The 18261-nt window shown below is 35.9% G+C and overlaps 1 protein-coding gene across 1 annotated transcript in view; it reads left to right on the forward strand.

The window, feature by feature from the left end:
* Positions 1-211: 211 nt before the first annotated feature.
* Positions 212-18261, forward strand: part of bon (tripartite motif-containing protein bonus) — a 31622-nt gene continuing 13572 nt past the window's right edge. Inside the window, exons 1-2 of the mRNA XM_077437082.1 lie at positions 212-1126; positions 14193-14481. Coding sequence (XP_077293208.1) covers positions 887-1126; positions 14193-14481 — 529 coding nt within the window. The 5' untranslated portion in view covers positions 212-886. The remainder of the gene's footprint in view (positions 1127-14192; positions 14482-18261) is intronic.

Consider the following 18261-nt stretch of genomic DNA (forward strand, 5'->3'; position numbering starts at 1 on the left):
CTGACTTGTATTCTGACGCGTAGCTACGAATGCACGTGTATGCATTCATATTGCAAGTACTCGACAATACGACGTAAGCAATATTGCGCCGTATCGTAATGGCTTCTAATGTATAAGTAAGCCGATTTTGCCTTGCACTCGGCCAAATTGCTGTAAACGTGACGTGACCGCGACGTGTAGGTAGATATGATTAGAAATGTAATAAAATGACATATTTGAAACGGAGTCGTGCAGTGCTGTTAAGTATGAACAGACCTACATACATATATACGGGCCGCACCAGACGATCCGGCAAGTGTGCTGAGACCCTTATTATTAAAGGACGATAACGAATGTTAATCTGAACGGCTAAAATACAAGGAAACATGTCAGAAAAGGGATCGAGTAAGTGGTGAAAGTCGAGAGTTGAAAGTTTGAGAAAGCACAAGTGGGGCATGGTCAGTATGCCGTGGAAAGAGCTTGGAGGCAGATTCGGCGTCTCGAGATTGAATGCGGATGAACGTTGGCAGCACTGTCGGGACGGGGTTGAGGTGAGGAGCGAGTGAGCGAGCGGCTGCGGCTGCGGCTGCAGGAGCCGAACGCTGAGAGGTAAGCAACACACACACACACACGTACGTTCGAGGAAGCCAGAAGCCAGAAGCCCTAAGTCAGAAGCCAGAAAAGTGCGCTCTTTCCCGCTAGCGCTTCTCATTCCCAGCTCGAGCGTGGTTGGAGCTGTGCGTGTCGCCGTCGCCGTCGCCGTCGCCGTCGCCGTCGCCGTCGCCCGTCGCCCGTCGCCGTCGCCCGTCGCCCACCAGACGGAAGCCCTTCGCTATTGATCGCGGATCTCGTATCGTCGCTGGTGACAGCCACGGCCACAGCCACGGCCGCGACCTCGACAACGACGATGTCTTCCAACGCGGAAGCCGGCGGCAGTCCCGCGAGCGGAGCTGGAGCTGGAGCTGGAGCCGAAGCCGAAGCCGAAGCCGGAGCCACAGCCACAGCCACAGCCACAGCCACGGCCACGGTCACGGCCGCCTCCGGAGCTGAAGCTGGAAGTGGAAGTGCAGGTGGAGGTGAAGATGGAGGTGACCCCGAAGCTGCTTTGATCATCGTCAAGCTGGAGCCCGCCGATTCTGATAGAGATGTGAGTATCGCTCTTCAATATAGTTTCGGTTGCAACGTCTGCACCTGCCTTTCTTATACCTTTACTTTCGTTCAAACCGTTTATAGTAAGCTGAATATTTTTTTCAAATTCAAAATATATTTTTTTAATGCTCTTATACATAATTTCGAAAGAGACTTTGTACCTATATAAGGTTTATTAAGAGCATCGAAAACAAATCGAAGTTACTATGACGATCGTTGAATATTCCTTTTTTTTCGATTCAAATAAATTTAATAAAAAAACAAATGAATGTTTACTATTAGATTAACCATGTTTAAGCGGTTTATATTATAAATATATATAAAATTGTACACAGAACTGGTTAAAATTATGGTAGATGTGCATATCCCAGACAGTGGCTGGTGAGTGTGTGTGTGTGTGTATTTGACAGAGATCTGGAGCAACAGATCTCTGTTTTTTTTTTTTTTATCTAAACGTATTAATTCTATGGATAAATTTCTTTTAAATTTTAATGATTGTTTGAAATTTTAAATATTGTATGGGTACGTATAATAATAGTGAAAAATTAATTCAAGCCATTTTCTTTTGCACTGGCAATACTGGCGTAACGTCCATACGTTGAATGCACACACACTCACACACTGAGTTTACTAAAATTATTCTCATCGATTAGTTATCATTTTATGGTTTTAACATTTAATATTGCGTTTTATCACTGAACCCCATATTGTTCATCAAAGAAAAAAGTCCTTTGGCAGATGCATATGTTCCTCATAAACAGAGACAATATTTGACTAATTTGCCAATATTTTTGTAGGACATATCATTTTCACCGAATGCATTGTATATTTATATTCATCTATTAGATAAAAAATTGTACTAGTTTTGTCTCACGACTTACCAGGACAGATACTCAAAACACCAGTAATGTACTGGTAAAAACAGAACGAACAATACATAAAAATTTAGATTATGTACATGTATAACTATGGGCCACCGTATTTTTTTGATTTTTAAATGCTATTTATTATTTCTAAATTATGTTCACCATACATATTATATCTATTTTAATAGCTGCTGATCTACTGATAATTTTCTATTTTACAATTTTAATTTAATTTTGTTAGTAATCATAATATTATATTATTCTAATGTTAATGTACAGCATAATAAAAAAAAGAGTTTAAAAACCTATTTACAATTCTTATAAATGCTCATAATACATCTAATACATAATATTAACTAAAGACCAGGGTTGTAGAATAGCCGATACGCGCCAGGTCGGCGTCCCGCTACCTTTTATCGGCACCGGGTCGCAATCCGGCATAATATTTCAAAAATCAAAATAGTATAAAACTTTAATTTTTTCGAAAAGTTTTACCACTTTTGCAATATTTTTCACCCAAGCTCAATGACAAAAAGGCACCAGATGTGTCTTTAGCACATTTATATATTGGTCCTCATTCATGGACCCATTAACGAAATAAATATATAACAATAATATTTTAGAGACAGTGCTAAATAGTTTTGTCGTAATTAAAATTCATGTTTAGTCATTAAGTAGTTAAAACATATGTTGAATAGTGATTTTTTACTGCATTATACATTTACAATATACGTATTTAATTATGATTTTAAAGTATAAAAATAGTTTTTCTTTAATAAAAATGGCTTCAAAACGAAAGCAATGTTCGCTACAAATTTTTTTTTGCTAAATGAAGTAAATTAAATGAATCTGAAAACAGTGTTGCGTCTTTAAAATCAAATGAAGAAAAATCATCAATTTAGAATCTAGTAGTATAAATATAATAAATGGTAGTAGTGATAGTGATGCGATGTGTCTTCCTGGCCAAATTTTTAGAGTACGGAGATGTGGGAAGAAAAAAAACGCAAATATCCCTGATTAATATGTAAGTCTAATAATATTGGATGTTATATTTGTTGTAATGTAAATTATAGTAAGTTCGAAAGAGTAGCCTTTTGAAAAGATTTTAGATATTATGAATGACTCGGAAATTGTATCAACCAGTTAAGTTTTTAGAACTGCATATTTTATAGCTAAACATAATAGACCATATTCTGATTGTTTTGATCTATTTCTTTTACAAGAATTAAATGGATTGGAAATTAGCCATAGTTTGCATTCGCGTTATTGTGCAACAAATATAATTGATCATGTCAGCCAAAATATGAAATCTCGGGTATGCGAAAAAATTATAGAATTGAATTGAAAAAAAATTTGCAAAATCGAGCGTACCGGCTCCTCAAAATTTAGCACTACACCACTGCTAAAGACTCTAAAGTCGACGATCCAAAGCAAATTTTGTTTAACCCTTTGACTGCTACAACAACGATAAATCGTTGTTTTGAAATCGGCGAAGATTGCTACGACGATCGTTGTTGACGTCATTAATTGTCGTATTTCAATACTTTCTTTGAGCCACCAGCGCATCAGTGGCACGAAACATTTTTTTTATATACGTATTTATATTTATTTTTCAATCAAGCTTTATAAATATTTATCAATTTTTTAAATAAAAGCTCTTCAATTTCGGGTTCATCATCAAAGTAAATTTCGGGTTCGTTGTCAATGTCATATAAGGAGTTATTACTTGGGAATTGATTATTGTCGATAAATTCATTTTCAGAATCAGTAGAGCTGCTGATTTGTCGAGTTCCTCGGCGAGGAGCTATTATTTCGCTTTCATCACTTTCACTGTCCGATATCATTTTGCAGAGTTAAAATAAATGGCAAAAAACAATAGAAATCCGCTTTCAATTATATAGGTCACGAATTCATGCAATCAATCAAATGCAACTGAAATGCATACAAAATGTTTATGATACATGTTGAAAAATTATTTGATTATTAGAAACTTCGCATCCTTGTGTGTCTCGCTCACACGTACACAATTAAAACCAAGAAAGAAAGAGAGAAAGACCGCTACCTGATTCGAATATATCGCATGTTGTAAGGATACATCGATATCTAAAAATAGATTATTGAAAAGAATAAAGCGTCGGAAAACAATCGTCAAAACTTATTTAGTGTATATATGTAGGTATCTCTTTCGCACGCACGCATGTAAAAGCAAGACAGAAAGAGAGAGCACGAGTCCACGACTGCTTCTTTAAAATGTATATAAAGTATTATAAAAATTACGACTGTTCGGCGAAGTAAGTATGTAAAAAAAAATATTATATTTATTTTTTTTCAAAATAATTACAAATGTTAGCATTTTTCGCTTGGACATTGAAAAACCTCGTAGCAGCCAAAGGGTTAAGTAATCTGTGAATGGGACACCGTATACTCAGTACCATGAGTATAGGAAACGGAATACATGAGTGAGAAGTATGATGAGAATAGTAGATATAGTGGAGCGATTGAAACGGCAACAGTAGGTTGAGAAGAATGGATAAAGGATGTGCCCAAGTGGTACTCGAGTAAATGCTAAAGGGTACAAGAAAAGCCAGAAAATAAATTGAAAACATATGTGTGGAGCGAGATGGATATCAGTTACTCGAAATGGAGATAAATGTTAGCATATTGGATGGACTGCAAATGATGGTGATGATGATAGCGAATCGATCTGGTTATGTCTCATTATAGTTAAATTTTCTTTTATATATGTAGTGGAGAAAAAATAGACTTAAAAATTACCATGTTAAGTACAGCATTGCGCTCCGTTCCATCGACTTGAAAATTTTGACTTTTTCAGTGCTGATTTTTCGAGGTAAACATTAACTATTGAAAAATATAGTAAGAATTGATTTTGAAATGATCACAAAAATGTTACTAAAAAAGCATTTTTGTATTTATTCAAACTCCTGTTCTAGCCAACAGAAAATGTCGGAGAATGGAACGGAGTAGACCCAAAGTATAGATACTAAAATTGTTTTATATGAGCAATCTTATTGATTCTTTCATTGTGAAAAACGCCTCACCATATTAAAGATCATCATTCAAACGCTATGTGTGTATGCATATATAAATGTACTCCATGAGTTTACCTATAAATTTGTTGGGTAAACTTTGATGGCTGAATGTCCTTGTTTCTCAATTGCAATATCAAAGCTTACATCTTAATGTTGCAAACACTAAAGTTACGATTAGTCAAATCCAGTTTCTAAAATATGGTGATGTATTACATAATAAATTTAAATGTTTAGCTACATTTTTCTTTTTCTTTATGAGTCACATTTTATTTTATTAATGAAAGGAAAATGAACATGTATTGTCTTCATTTTGAGAAATAATAGTTGATACATAAATTTAAATTAACTTTCGGGCATTGGGTGTCTCTATTTATTTATTTATTTATATATATTTTAGCTATCAAGCTTATATTAAAGAATTAACCTCTTTTGATACGATTTTAAAGTTGTCAATATATGTATATAAAAATATATGCACTTTTGAACACAAGCATTCATATATTAATTTCATCAAAATGAACATTTACGATAAAATAAAATCAAAAAATGGGAATAATTTGGAAGGATTGAACTGAATGTACTCATTTTACAATCTTCTAGGTCAGAGAAATTAATTATTTAAAAAAAAAATTATGAATTTAAATAACATACATGTTTATTTGATTAAAAGATAAAACTTTAAACTCACTATAGGCCGTAAACACATACGCTGTTTTTAATAATATTCCATTCAATGGCCGTCAACACGGCTTGTATGTTTTTAAATCCTTCAAACTTCATAGATATCAAACCAGCATATCAATATCCAAAATAAATTAAATAAATTAAAAAATATATATATTTCAATGGTTTAAAGTGAAGTCCATAGTGAAGTAACATTCAAACTAATCTAAAAAATTTGAAGGCTTGAACTAACATATGTATACTGTATAAAATCTTGTCGTTAAAAATAATCCGTGAATTTCATTGTTTAACTGTCGCTGATATTATATATGTAGATAAAATTCATTATGTCGAGATAAAAATAAAGTTCACTTAACGAGTTTTAATTTTAAATTGATGTACACATGATATGTATATGTAACATATTTGGTTTTATGCTAGAAAAATATTTCTCTTGTCTGGTTTCAGAAGAAATTTTATATGAATGAATATTTGCACAATTGGAAATAGTATGTATGTATATGCTTAACCCTTTGAATGCATTGAGCATGGGTCGTGTAATCTGTGTATAAAGACTGGTTGACAAGGGAATTTCTGAATTTATAACCATAGCAGAATTTCTCAATGGAAATCCCTAACTGCTGAGTTTTTTAGTTTGTGGGCATTACATTTCAACAACAATGAAGAAGATGGAACTAGTTTTGGAAAAATACATTCATTAATAAACTTCTTTTGTTTATTTTATATTGTTGCAAGATACATATATTAGAGAGTCTAAATACACCTTTACAAAACTCGAAATCCTCGGCGTTAGTTATCTAGGGTGGTGATCTATGGTTTGTTTGGATTAGCTACAATTTTTATACCTGCTTTCTATTGGATTTCTAAATAATTCTAGTTGGAAATTTTGGCGAAATTTTTAGTTGGAAAAACGTCAGCACTCAAAGGGCTAAGAAGGTTATCTTAAATTTTTCTTTCACTCATGCAATGTATTTATGCGTGCATATACGCATAAATACATTGTATTAGGAGGGAGTGCATTTGGACGAATTAATGTTGTTTTTAAATCAAAAATGCTACTCTGCCTGCAAAGAAAGATCTTCAGTCAATGCGTTTTGCCAGTGATGTCTAGAGATGAGCAAAAATGTTTTTTTTTACATCAGACTGTATTTTTTTAATTGAGAATGACCAAAATAATACAACATACTTTGGTGCATAAGTAATAATTTAAAAAAGGTCACATTAATTTAAACATAAGAGTTTTTATAATTTTTTTTCTCCATTTTCTTGATATTTAGCGCACGCAGATACATAATTTGTCATTTTTGTAGCATTTGGAAAGTTATATTTCGTATCATAATATCTACATACAGCTGCAAACTTCTTACTTATTCCAGATTCTTGCTGAATTATTTTTTAAGTGATTCCAAACTGTTGATTTTGGTTGTACCGTTTTCTAATGTGATGAAAATATTATAACGTACGCCGCGGATTAAGCGAATAGAATCCCAGAGACTGTGTGACCGTTCAAAGATTATCTGTAACGGATATCTGTTAACGGATTAACTAAATGCATACCGTGCGACTGGTATAAGTGGGTTTTAAGGATTAGCGACAAGCTAAGTGCATGAAACAATGATTGCACTTCGCATACCGTGGGAATACATATCCGAATACGTGACTATACAGTAGGTAAACAGATTAGACGTCCTGAGAGACCGTGAGACCGGTGTAAGTGGTTTTAGGGATTAGCGACAAGCTAAGTGCATGAAAGCTAAACAATGATTGCACTTCTCATACCGTGGGAATACATATCCGAATACGTGACTATACAGTAGGTAAACAGATTAGACGCCCTGAGAGATCTACCCCTTATAAGGCGGTACGTAGGCGATATCATGTCATTCTGGACTTAGCAGTGACACTGCGTGTATGTCCTTAATCATCAATAAATGCTGTGAAACGACTGTTGGCCTTTTTACTTGGATCCTCCACCCACCCCGACGCAACAATATGAATGAATAACAGAATTATATTTTTGAATGAATGAAACCAAATGATATTCGAAAGAATTTATTACGTTGGATGAAAAAATAAACTTTTTTTATCCGAGATTCCGAATTCCGAGACCGTCGTAGTTGTCACTTGCAAACCGCGTATTTCGTACAAGCGATAATAACTAATAGGCTATTTATGTGAAGCATCCGATTCAAACACAAACCGGACATTTATACAGGAAAACGTTTATATTCATTCAAGTTTTGCACATGTCAATGAAATTGACTTAATGTGAGTATCTAAAAATGTGTCGATTTGAAAATCTGATTGATATACGCTTTTTTCAATTTTTCCAAAATCCAGGGGAAAAAACCTAGTTTATTCCCGGTAATAAACTGGGGTTTTTCCTGCCGGTACATTTATAGTGAAGACGTATGGATGTGAAACTCGAACATTGAACGCCAAAATGCTACACCAAGTCCAATGCACTCAAAGAAGTATGGAATGCTGTATGCTTGGCATAATGAGGAAAGACAGGAAGCGGAATACGTGGGTGAGAAGTATGACAAAGGTAGTGGACATAGTAGATAGGGTAAAGAGATTGAATTGGCAATGGGCGGGCCACGTGGCTAGAAGTATGAATGAAAGGTGGAAAAAAAATTCTAGAATGGTACTCGAGATAATGGAAAAGAATAAAAGGAAGACCGCAGGGAAGATGGGAAATTAGGAAAATATGTGGAGTGAGATTGATAAGTTGCGCAAAACAGTGATGAATAAATTTTTGCAACGTAACCAAATACAAAGGTCCATTGGACTATGTCAATTACTAAATTCCAAAGTTCTGCTGCACTTTATTACATTCAATGATGAAAATAGTAAATATAAATGAGGGAAAAATACAAAGTTATTAACATTTCAGATATTAAACTATGGTGGCTGATCTAGCTGTGAAGGTGTTCTTCACCACCAGTCCGCCATGTATTATAGACCGGTTCGCCTGTGTTTTAGTAGTTAATACTGCTATATGTATGGATAAAGTATTTATTTTGATATAACAATGTATACAAGTGTATAATTATTAGTTTATATAAGTATGTTGTTCAGATGTCTCTGGATATGGCAGTGTGTTGCTGGCTCGGCATTCGGCTATGTTCAGAAGGTCTCTGGATATGGTAGTGTCGCTGGCTCGGCATTCGGCTATGGTCAGCAAGTCTCTGGATATGGTAAGAGTGTCGCTGGCTCGGCATTCGGCTATGTTCAGCAAGTCTCTGTATACGGCAGAGTGTCGCTGGCTCGGCATTCGGATATGTTCAGAAGGTCTCTGGATATGGCAGTGTGTTGCTGGCTCGGCATTCGGCTATATTCAGCAAGTCTCTGGATACGGCAGTGTGTTGCTGGCTCGTTCGTTGGTTGATCCTCCAGGTCAGCGTAGTGTAGTGGTGGCTGGTCAGAAGCTGGATGTCGACTGAAGTTGTTTGGGGTGGACCTCCTTTTATATTGTTTTTGGGGATCCACGTGACCTGTGTTTGGCGATTGATTCCGAGAAGTGCACGTGGTGTTTACGTGTGCAAGTTATGCGAGGAATGTGGTTTGTTGTTTAGGGTGGACGTTTCTCGAATGTTTGGCGTCGTTCCACTCAATTTAGTTTAATGGATGCAGGTGTTCTTCGATTTCGTGTCGTTCTGCTTGGCTTGTTGGGGTGGAATATGCTCGAATGTTTGGCGTCGTTCCTCTCGATTTAGTTTAATGGATGCAGGTGTTCTTCGACTTGAGATGACGTCAATGGTTGAGCGTGAGAAATGTATTCTCCGTCGCAATAGATTTCGATGGTTTCGATTATGGTGACGAGATTCCTACAAAACCATAATTATATGGAACTAAGTAACTAACTTACTTGTTTACCTTTTCCAAAGTGCTATTTATAATTTTTAATTAAAATTGTGACGAACGGATTTACGCGCGTGATGTAGAGGGCGTTATACGTCGTTATTCTTCCAAGAGTCGAGTTATGTAGAAACGTGGACTAACCTTGGGATAGTTATATATATATATGTATATAGTCGGGGAGGTTTCTGACTGCAAGTCGTCTGCGTTGATAACAGCTTCCTCGTGCACGGGAAACTGGCTCTGCGGTCGTCTTCTCGTTGAAGCACCGCTGGTCGGGTCACAGCAGCGGGAGGGGGGAAGCAGGAGACAAACTCCGTACTGCCTCGTGTGGACACAAGATGGCGATCTCTGGGCGTCTCTGAAGACGCTCGGCGGAGATGCTGGAGGTAGGTCTTTCCCGGCTGACGGCTGGATGTAGAGAGAAGAGGCTCTGCAGTCCTCTGGTCGGTTCTCTCACGGCTGAGGTTTCTCCGGAAACGGCGTGAGGAATGCAGGGGACGTTGTGCTGGAACTCAGGGGAGGGAGTAATGCTACACTCGACCTCGCAGCGGTTCTTCAGCACTGATGGTGATGGATCTCTGGGCCCCGTCTCCCCCTGGAGACGTGCACAGGAGAGATCTTTCTTCGGCGGCGGTTGGCGGGTAAGAGGACGCGCTCCACATGCGCGCGCGCCTATAAGGCTTTTCCCTGGGTGGCCACTCGAAATTAAGGGCGAGTGTTGCCCTATGGGACGATGGGAAAACGTCGCGTTACAAAATATATTTTATTTAATCAATATAAATCATATTATGACTTATAATCAATTATTTACCTTTGTATAAATAAACAAACATTTAAAACATTGTCCAACGAATCCACTGTTGCCATTTGTGTCATAAAATTGTGGCATCTGTACTAGAGTTAAACAATAGTTGGTGGCATTTGTTGGAAAATTATGCCAACTTACTGAATAGCAGTGGCGTAACAAGGGGAGGGGGGGGGGGGGTAATGCGACTATCAATGCCGCGGGCGCACTAGATTTGGGGGCGCCGTGAAAACAAAATATATTTTTATTTATTGTCTTGTCATATTTTGTAGTAACTTAGGTTCACTTCGAAATATTTAAGTTTATGAATGTTTTTCGTAATCCTTCTGTCAAACATGCGGTGTTTCTAGGCTTGAAAGCAATAATGTGGCGTCAGGTTTTTAATTGCATTCTGCAGATCGGCCTGCTACTTCCAATCATCGATTACAATCAATTTGTGCAACGATTGAAATTTTTTTTAAATATTATTAAAGTTTATTATACTTAAATGTATAATAAACATAAATTAATTATAATAATAACTATACATAAATGTATAATATGTATAACGAATAATATACTAATTATATGTAAATGTATAATATGTATAGCGAATAATAACAAATAATATAAAACGAATAATATAATCAGACATGAATGTATAATATGTATAAAGAAAAAGAACAATTTGGTAAGCAAATGTTCTTCGAAAAGGCATTTGTTTAACAAAACAATCCTTTTTCAAAGATTTTAATATGCTTCTATTTTTTATATGTATAGTATGATAGCATTTTATTACAAATATGTACATATATTAATATTAATATATAATATAATGCCATACTAATATATTATTAAGGCTACTAAACTCCTACGACTAGGAGACTTTCAATCTCGGGGAACGACATTCCCAAAGAAGAAATTCTTTCGAGCAACTACTTAAATTTGTTTTTCTTATAAGCCATTTAATTTCTTCTCTTAGCACTTTAAGACCCGACCCGTTCACGCCTTTTGGCGTGATTTTTAAGCCAACCATTATGAACCGTTCACGTCTATTGGCGTATGGACCATACGCCTACTTCGTCATCTAGGCCCCTAGGCTAGGTTTAATGCAAAAATGAACAGATCTCAAAGTGTTTAAGAATGACATGTCTAATATATAATTTCGAAAGAGAGTGTAAGGTTTGGGTGGTAGAATCAAGAAAAATCTGTATATATATTGTTTGCTATCAATATTTCCTCTTGGAAAATAGTGCCACTAGCATTTAACGTCATCTACTGAAAATTAATTTAATTAATAAACTAATCTATTGCTGTTTTATATTGTTTATATATAGGTAGGTAGGTAGGTTTTACTTATAATACACCCGGATGAAATTATCATTGGGTGTATCACTATTTCAAAATAAAGACAATTTGAATCCCCTTGGTTAGAGCGGAGTATCTTTAACCCTTTGACTGCTACAACAACGATAAATCGTTGTTTTGAAATCGGCGAAGATTGCTACGACGATCGTTGTTGACGTCATTAATTGTCGTATTTCATTACTTTCTTTGCCCGCGCATCAGTGGCACGAAACATTTTTTTTATATACGTATTCATATTTATTTTTCAATCAAGCTTTATAAATATTTATCAATTTTTTAAAAGCTCTTCAATTTCGGGTTCATCATCAAAGTAAATTTCGGGTTCGTTGTCAAAGTCATATAAGGAGTTATTACTTGGGAATTGATTATTGTCGATAAATTCATTTTCAGAATCAGTAGAGCTGCTGATTTGTCGAGTTCCTCGGCGAGGAGCTATTATTTCGCTTTCGTCACTTTCACTGTCCGATATCATTTTGCAGAGTTAAAATAAATGGCAAAAAACAATAGAAATCCGCTTTCAATTATATAGGTCACGAGACGTCACGAATTCGTGCAATCAATCAAATGCAACTGAAATGCATACAAAATGTTTATGATACATGTTGAAAAATTATTTGATTATTAGAAACTTTGCATCCTTGTGTGTCTCGCTCACACATACACAATTAAAACCAAGAAAGAAAGAGAGAAAGACCGCTACCTGTTTCAAATGTATCGCATGTTTTAACAACGACAAATACATCGATGTCTAAAAATAGATTATTGAAAAAAATAATGCGTCGGAAACAATCGTCAAAACTTATTTAGTGTATATATGTAGGTATCTCTTTCGCACGCACGCATGTAAAAGCAAGACAGAAAGAGAGAGCGCGAGTCCACAACTGCTTCTTAAAAATGTATATAAAGTATTAAAAAAATTACGCGCGTTCGGCGAAGCAAGTATGTAAAAAAATATATTATATTTATTTTTTTATAAAGTAATTACAAATGTTAGCATTTTTCGCTTGGACATTGAAAAACCTCGTAGCAGCCAAAGGGTTAATGGCCGCTGTTACAAGGGTGGGAAAAGTAATTAATATTGTATGTTTCTTCTAAATCAAATGATAAAATAATGCCCAATTCCACCATGAGCGTTTTGGGCGTTCCTTCCTTTTTTCCGTCACTTCCCCGCTTAGTTAAACCCCCCACGCCCGTCAGTTAGTGGCGACACTTTCTCCAGGCAAATTTGTATATAAATGCCTCATTTATGTTATTTTACATATATCTGGGATCCAAATGACGGGCCAAAGTCGCTTCACAGCATTTATTAGTCTGACTCTAGAGGTCCGCATGGGATAGATGCTCACTCGAAAGTTAGGATCTGCCGGTGTTTACTTACTTTTAAAAGGCAGGTATTAGAGCACAACCTCTGCAGTTGGTGGGGCTAATCCGGCGTATCTATTGTGTGGACACGTACAGGCCCAGTGAGACTTATCAGCTTGCCTATTGTCTAGTCACGCACAAGTCGATGGGGCTTATCCTGGCGGGTTTATTGTCTGGACATGTAGAGCCTTGTCTACTTGTTCAGACTAAAGGACTGAACACACTTGGCGGCACTGCACTGCAGCAACGTAGCGCGGCCAAATATTGTTTGTATGAAATTGTATGAGATACAACGCACTACGAGTGGCGCGACACGAGTTGTCTTTTGTACCAACTCTGATGCGCTGCGCTGCGTCGCTTCAGCGCACTGTCGCCTAGTGCGATCAGACCTTAACAATTGGGGCATTATTTCATAAAAAAATGGCTAGTTAATTTATAACGTCTTCTATCAAACACAAATAATATGTTAAACTGGCTGGGATTTTCACATATTGCTATTTATATGCAACTAGTTGAACCCGGGTGCGTTGCAATGCCACAATAACGCATGCAATTTCCGTTCCCGTTTCTCGACGCGTTTCGATAAGTGAATGTTTCAGTTTCAAATTAATACTTAATAATCAAATTAAATTACAGTAATGATAATTTGTCGGAAAAACTCAGGCGGCGAACACATTTGAAATTATTCAATTGTTTGTTTATTATACCCTAACAACGCAGGTGGCGACGCGAACACATTTGAAATTATTGCGTTGCAATGCCACTCATTTCTGTTTTCCCGTTCCCGTTTTTGGGTGATTTTTTTCCCGATTTGGGCATGCACACAATAGCTCATGTAAGTTTCATCGGAATCGGTTGAATGGTATAGGAACGCATACGTGACAGACAGACAGACATTGATTTTTATGTATATATATATAGATTAGCTCAGAAGTAAGGTTTTTATAAGGTCATATCATATGGCTTACTTTAAAATTGTGAAAAAATTTCACATGCAAAATTCATATGAAATAATTTCATGTAACTTTAAAGCCATTCAATTAAATCTATGAATATTTATTTATTGTTGCTTATTATTGTTTTCAGAAAAGTGATTCAGAGTGCATAACGTCTGCCCAAACAAGTATTACATGCAATTCCGAAACTCCTACCGCTGTTCCAGTGACGCCTGGACTGCCAGAAGCCAGTACTCCAGCGTCCCCTTCGCCTGGTCCTGCACCTCCTGGAGGACCTTGGAGTACTGTTCGCTGTGTGTTTTGTGCTCGTGTGCTCACATCGCTACCAGATGATAAACCACATCTGTTGTTGTGTTTGCATTCTGGCTGTGACACTTGTGTTAGCGCAAAACTTGAGAATAAATCTTCAGACTCTGACGGTGAGTTTTCGAAATATTAGACAGCATGCAAATTCCTCCATCGCACTACTCGTTTCACTAACTCGTTCAGTGCTCGCACCAAAGACGAGTAAAACGCGTCTAGCGTGTTGTGGAAAAGAAACAAGTGCGGTAGTTCGAATGTACAGCCAGTATCACACGTTTACACATTTTTTTTCAACTTCGAATTATTGATTTTAATAGTGACAGCGAACATGTGTGAAGTGAAGATGAATTTGAACACGTTGAAGAACAGGATTTTATTTTTTTATGTTAAATTAAGACACAATGTATATTTGTATTTTATTCTTTTTTTTGTGCTTACATTCGTTGTAGTCCACCTATTTTCCAATTTCATTCAATTCAATCATGATTTATTTACAACTTAACATAATTTGTTATCCCTTATTTGAATATTCCAAATATTGGATGTTAAAATGTTAAAAGATGTTAATAAAAGCTACAGCTACAATATGTGCATGCATCTATTTCCTAAACATGCCTGCTTGTCGCATAAGCAAACATTAAATTACAATTGCAAACGTTAAACTACAATTACAAACGTTAAATTACAATTACACCTTTGTAATTTACATAATTTAACCACCATTTAGCTTTATAAAAAGTGGTGTAAAAGTTTCTGAATAAGTTGTTTTTTCCCCACACCCCACTTGTATTAACATCAATTATACCATTAAAAATGTTAACACAAGAAAGGCTAAATAGTTCAAAAAATATTTTACACAAACTTCCAGTGTCGTTTATTCATATAAATTTGTGTATTTTTGCTTCCACAACAGTCTCTTCCATCCAACTCCTCTCTTTTTCTCTACAGTACTTATTGGTTATACGGGCGCATCTGAGCATCGAGTATACACACTTGCACCAACACATACAAATAGACGGCAGTTACACGAATGACCTTTACGTGTCGCAAACAGTTGATGTAAAGTGACAGTATGCAACCAGTGATTAACGTTAATATCGATAAAAATCGAAATAGTATTTCCCAAATAATTTTACTATACATATCTAAGATCCATTTGATGAGATTCTCTCTTCAATAAGACAGTATTGGCCTCACCTAGAATATGTGTGAAATTCATAGACATATAGTATATACTGCATAGGTGGCCAGACTTTGTGCAATTGAGAGCCGCAAAAACACTTTCACATCATAAAGTTGCCACCTTGCCAATTTTTTTTAGTTTTGAGCAGTGGTCTCTAAAAATTGCAGTTAATGACTTTATTCAACTATTTATTTCAATATGTATTTGTTTATATTTGATGATACATAAATATTTCGAAATTTTTATTTTATAACTGAATATTGCAGATTTGTGGTGTTTCCTAGATTCTTGGGTCTGAGGTGGTAACCCTAGTGTTCGATATCAGCACTATCTGCGTGGCCGATTTCTGACTTTATATGGTTTCACTTTCCAAGCATTGCAAAAGAGCCGTGATTTGACCACTGTGGGTATATAGTATTGTTGCATAGAGGTGGGTTCAGGATCCAAATGAAAGGCCAAAGTCGCTTCACAGCATTTGTTTAACGATTCGGGAGGTCCACACGGAACCACCGCTTACTCCGGAATATCTGATCTACTGTTTGTACCTCCTTATAAAGGTTAAGTTGCACAGTACAGCCTCCCTGATCCGCTAGTGTGTCTATTGTCTAGGCATGTAAAGGCCTGCCCTGGCGAGTCTATTGTTTACGCACGAACTCGCCCAGGTCTGTCTGAACTCCAGCGTATCCTTTGTTCGGGCACTTTTTATTTTATATTCGATGTAACGTGAATCACTGGTTTCGTAATGTAACTTTACTAAACCTGTTGGTGACACCTAGAGACCATTCATGTAACTGCCGTGTATTTGTATGCGCTAGTATAATTGTGTATACTCAATGCTCGGATGTGCCCGAATAACCAATAAATACTCTCTCTCTCTCTCTCTCCCTTCTTTTCCCTTCATAATCGAATAAACTTCAAATCAGTAATTTTCAAAGATGTGTTCATTGCTAACACGGTCCACCCTAAAACGCCAAACGTTCAATTCAACGTTCACATTTCAAAAGCTTTATTGGATATTATTTTTAGAGCAGAATCTAAATGTACCTTGAATATAGAATCAACAATCTGTCCTTATGTGAAAAAATATTTATGTGTACGTCTTATTGTTGAGATTGCATTTTGTCTTGTTCAATATTTAATCTCTTTCAGAATTTCATTTTTCATTTATTGGACATCTTTACATTCGATTTATTCCCAAATTGAAATCAAACAAAGTGCAAAATAATCAGTTTTGAAGATCTTTTAATTAATAATCGAATTTTATTTACAGGATAATTCAAGTCAAGCCATGTTTATTGTACATGTGTGTTGACTTACGATCATTTCGACAACAAGTGTCTTTTCCATCAATAATGAAGATTTATAAAAATTATAGTGTGTGATATTTGATACTGGCTTGAATTTACAGTTATAGCTCCGAGCTTTTCTTATCAAATTTCTGTTACAAACGAGTGTCATTGAATATGAGTAATTTTGTTCATCATGAATGAGTTACCTTGTTCCCATATTTTAACACTTTGCAAGTGGGTCACGAGAATTCTTGCATTTGAGTACCCAACCGTTGATGTTGGATCAGAGAATTCTCGTGTTTACGTAATGTGCGCTTAAAAACTCGTGTTCTTAAAATATTTTTAATCAACGACATTTCTGTGACTGGATATACATATATTTTATATATCTAATATATAATTTGGAAAGAGACTTTGCATATATGTATGTATGTATGTAACCTTCGTTCCTTGGTTCGTAGTTTTTTTTTCGAATTATGGGCGCCGATTCGATTTTTTCCGATTCAAAGGATTCGAAGTCCCCGGAGGCGTAGGCGACGGATTCTGGTATACATATAATTTCGAAAGAGACTTACTATATATGTTTGTTTGTTCGTGACAGTCAATTTAATAAAAAAAAAACCAATGAGTATTCAAATAAATTTATATAAAATAAAACTATTCAAATAAATTTAATAAAATATTTACTATTAGATTAGTCATGTTTAAGCGATTTATATTACAAATACCGAGCGAAGCCGGGTAATACAGCTAGTAAATGATAAAATAGGAATCTGTTCTATATATTTTTTTCTCGTGGAACCGTTTATGTAAACTCATAGCATGTGTTTACAATTTGTCACACCCGTTGTTTTCAATTTTTCCCGTGTTTCTTTCTTTTTCACTCCGAAATGAAATCCATATTTGTAGTTTTTCGTGAGACGTACACCTTTTCAGTCCTTCAATTTTAATTAATCCTCTACAAATTTTGGCGAGTATCAAATGTAATCTGCGATATCGCAAAAATATGCCCGCTTTCGCCTTTCAGGCGGCTGCGCGACCTATCTGCTTGCAAAGTGTTAACGTATATTTCACAATAAACACACACACAATTGATTGTGGTTAATATTGTCAGTTGTATTTCGTCTGCTGTAGGACGACAATAACGGGTAAAATGTACATGTTGCCCTTACACTGCAATTGCGAAATGCTATTTATTGGTCAAGAGGGAGATTAAGGTACAACATGTATGTTTTACCTCAATGTTTTCGTACAGCGGACGGACTATAGTCATAATCGTGTTTATTCATAGTCCTAATATCTATTGCATTACAGAGTTTTTTGTTATTTTTATATTAATATTAGCGCACTGCTTGTGTTTAATTTACATTATGTAAAGAGTGAAGAACTATTTCTTTCATATATGGTCGAACTTGTGCTATGAG

Source organism: Arctopsyche grandis, chromosome 8 (genome assembly GCF_051622035.1).
Source record: "Arctopsyche grandis isolate Sample6627 chromosome 8, ASM5162203v2, whole genome shotgun sequence".
Taxonomy (NCBI): Eukaryota; Metazoa; Arthropoda; class Insecta; order Trichoptera; family Hydropsychidae; genus Arctopsyche; species Arctopsyche grandis.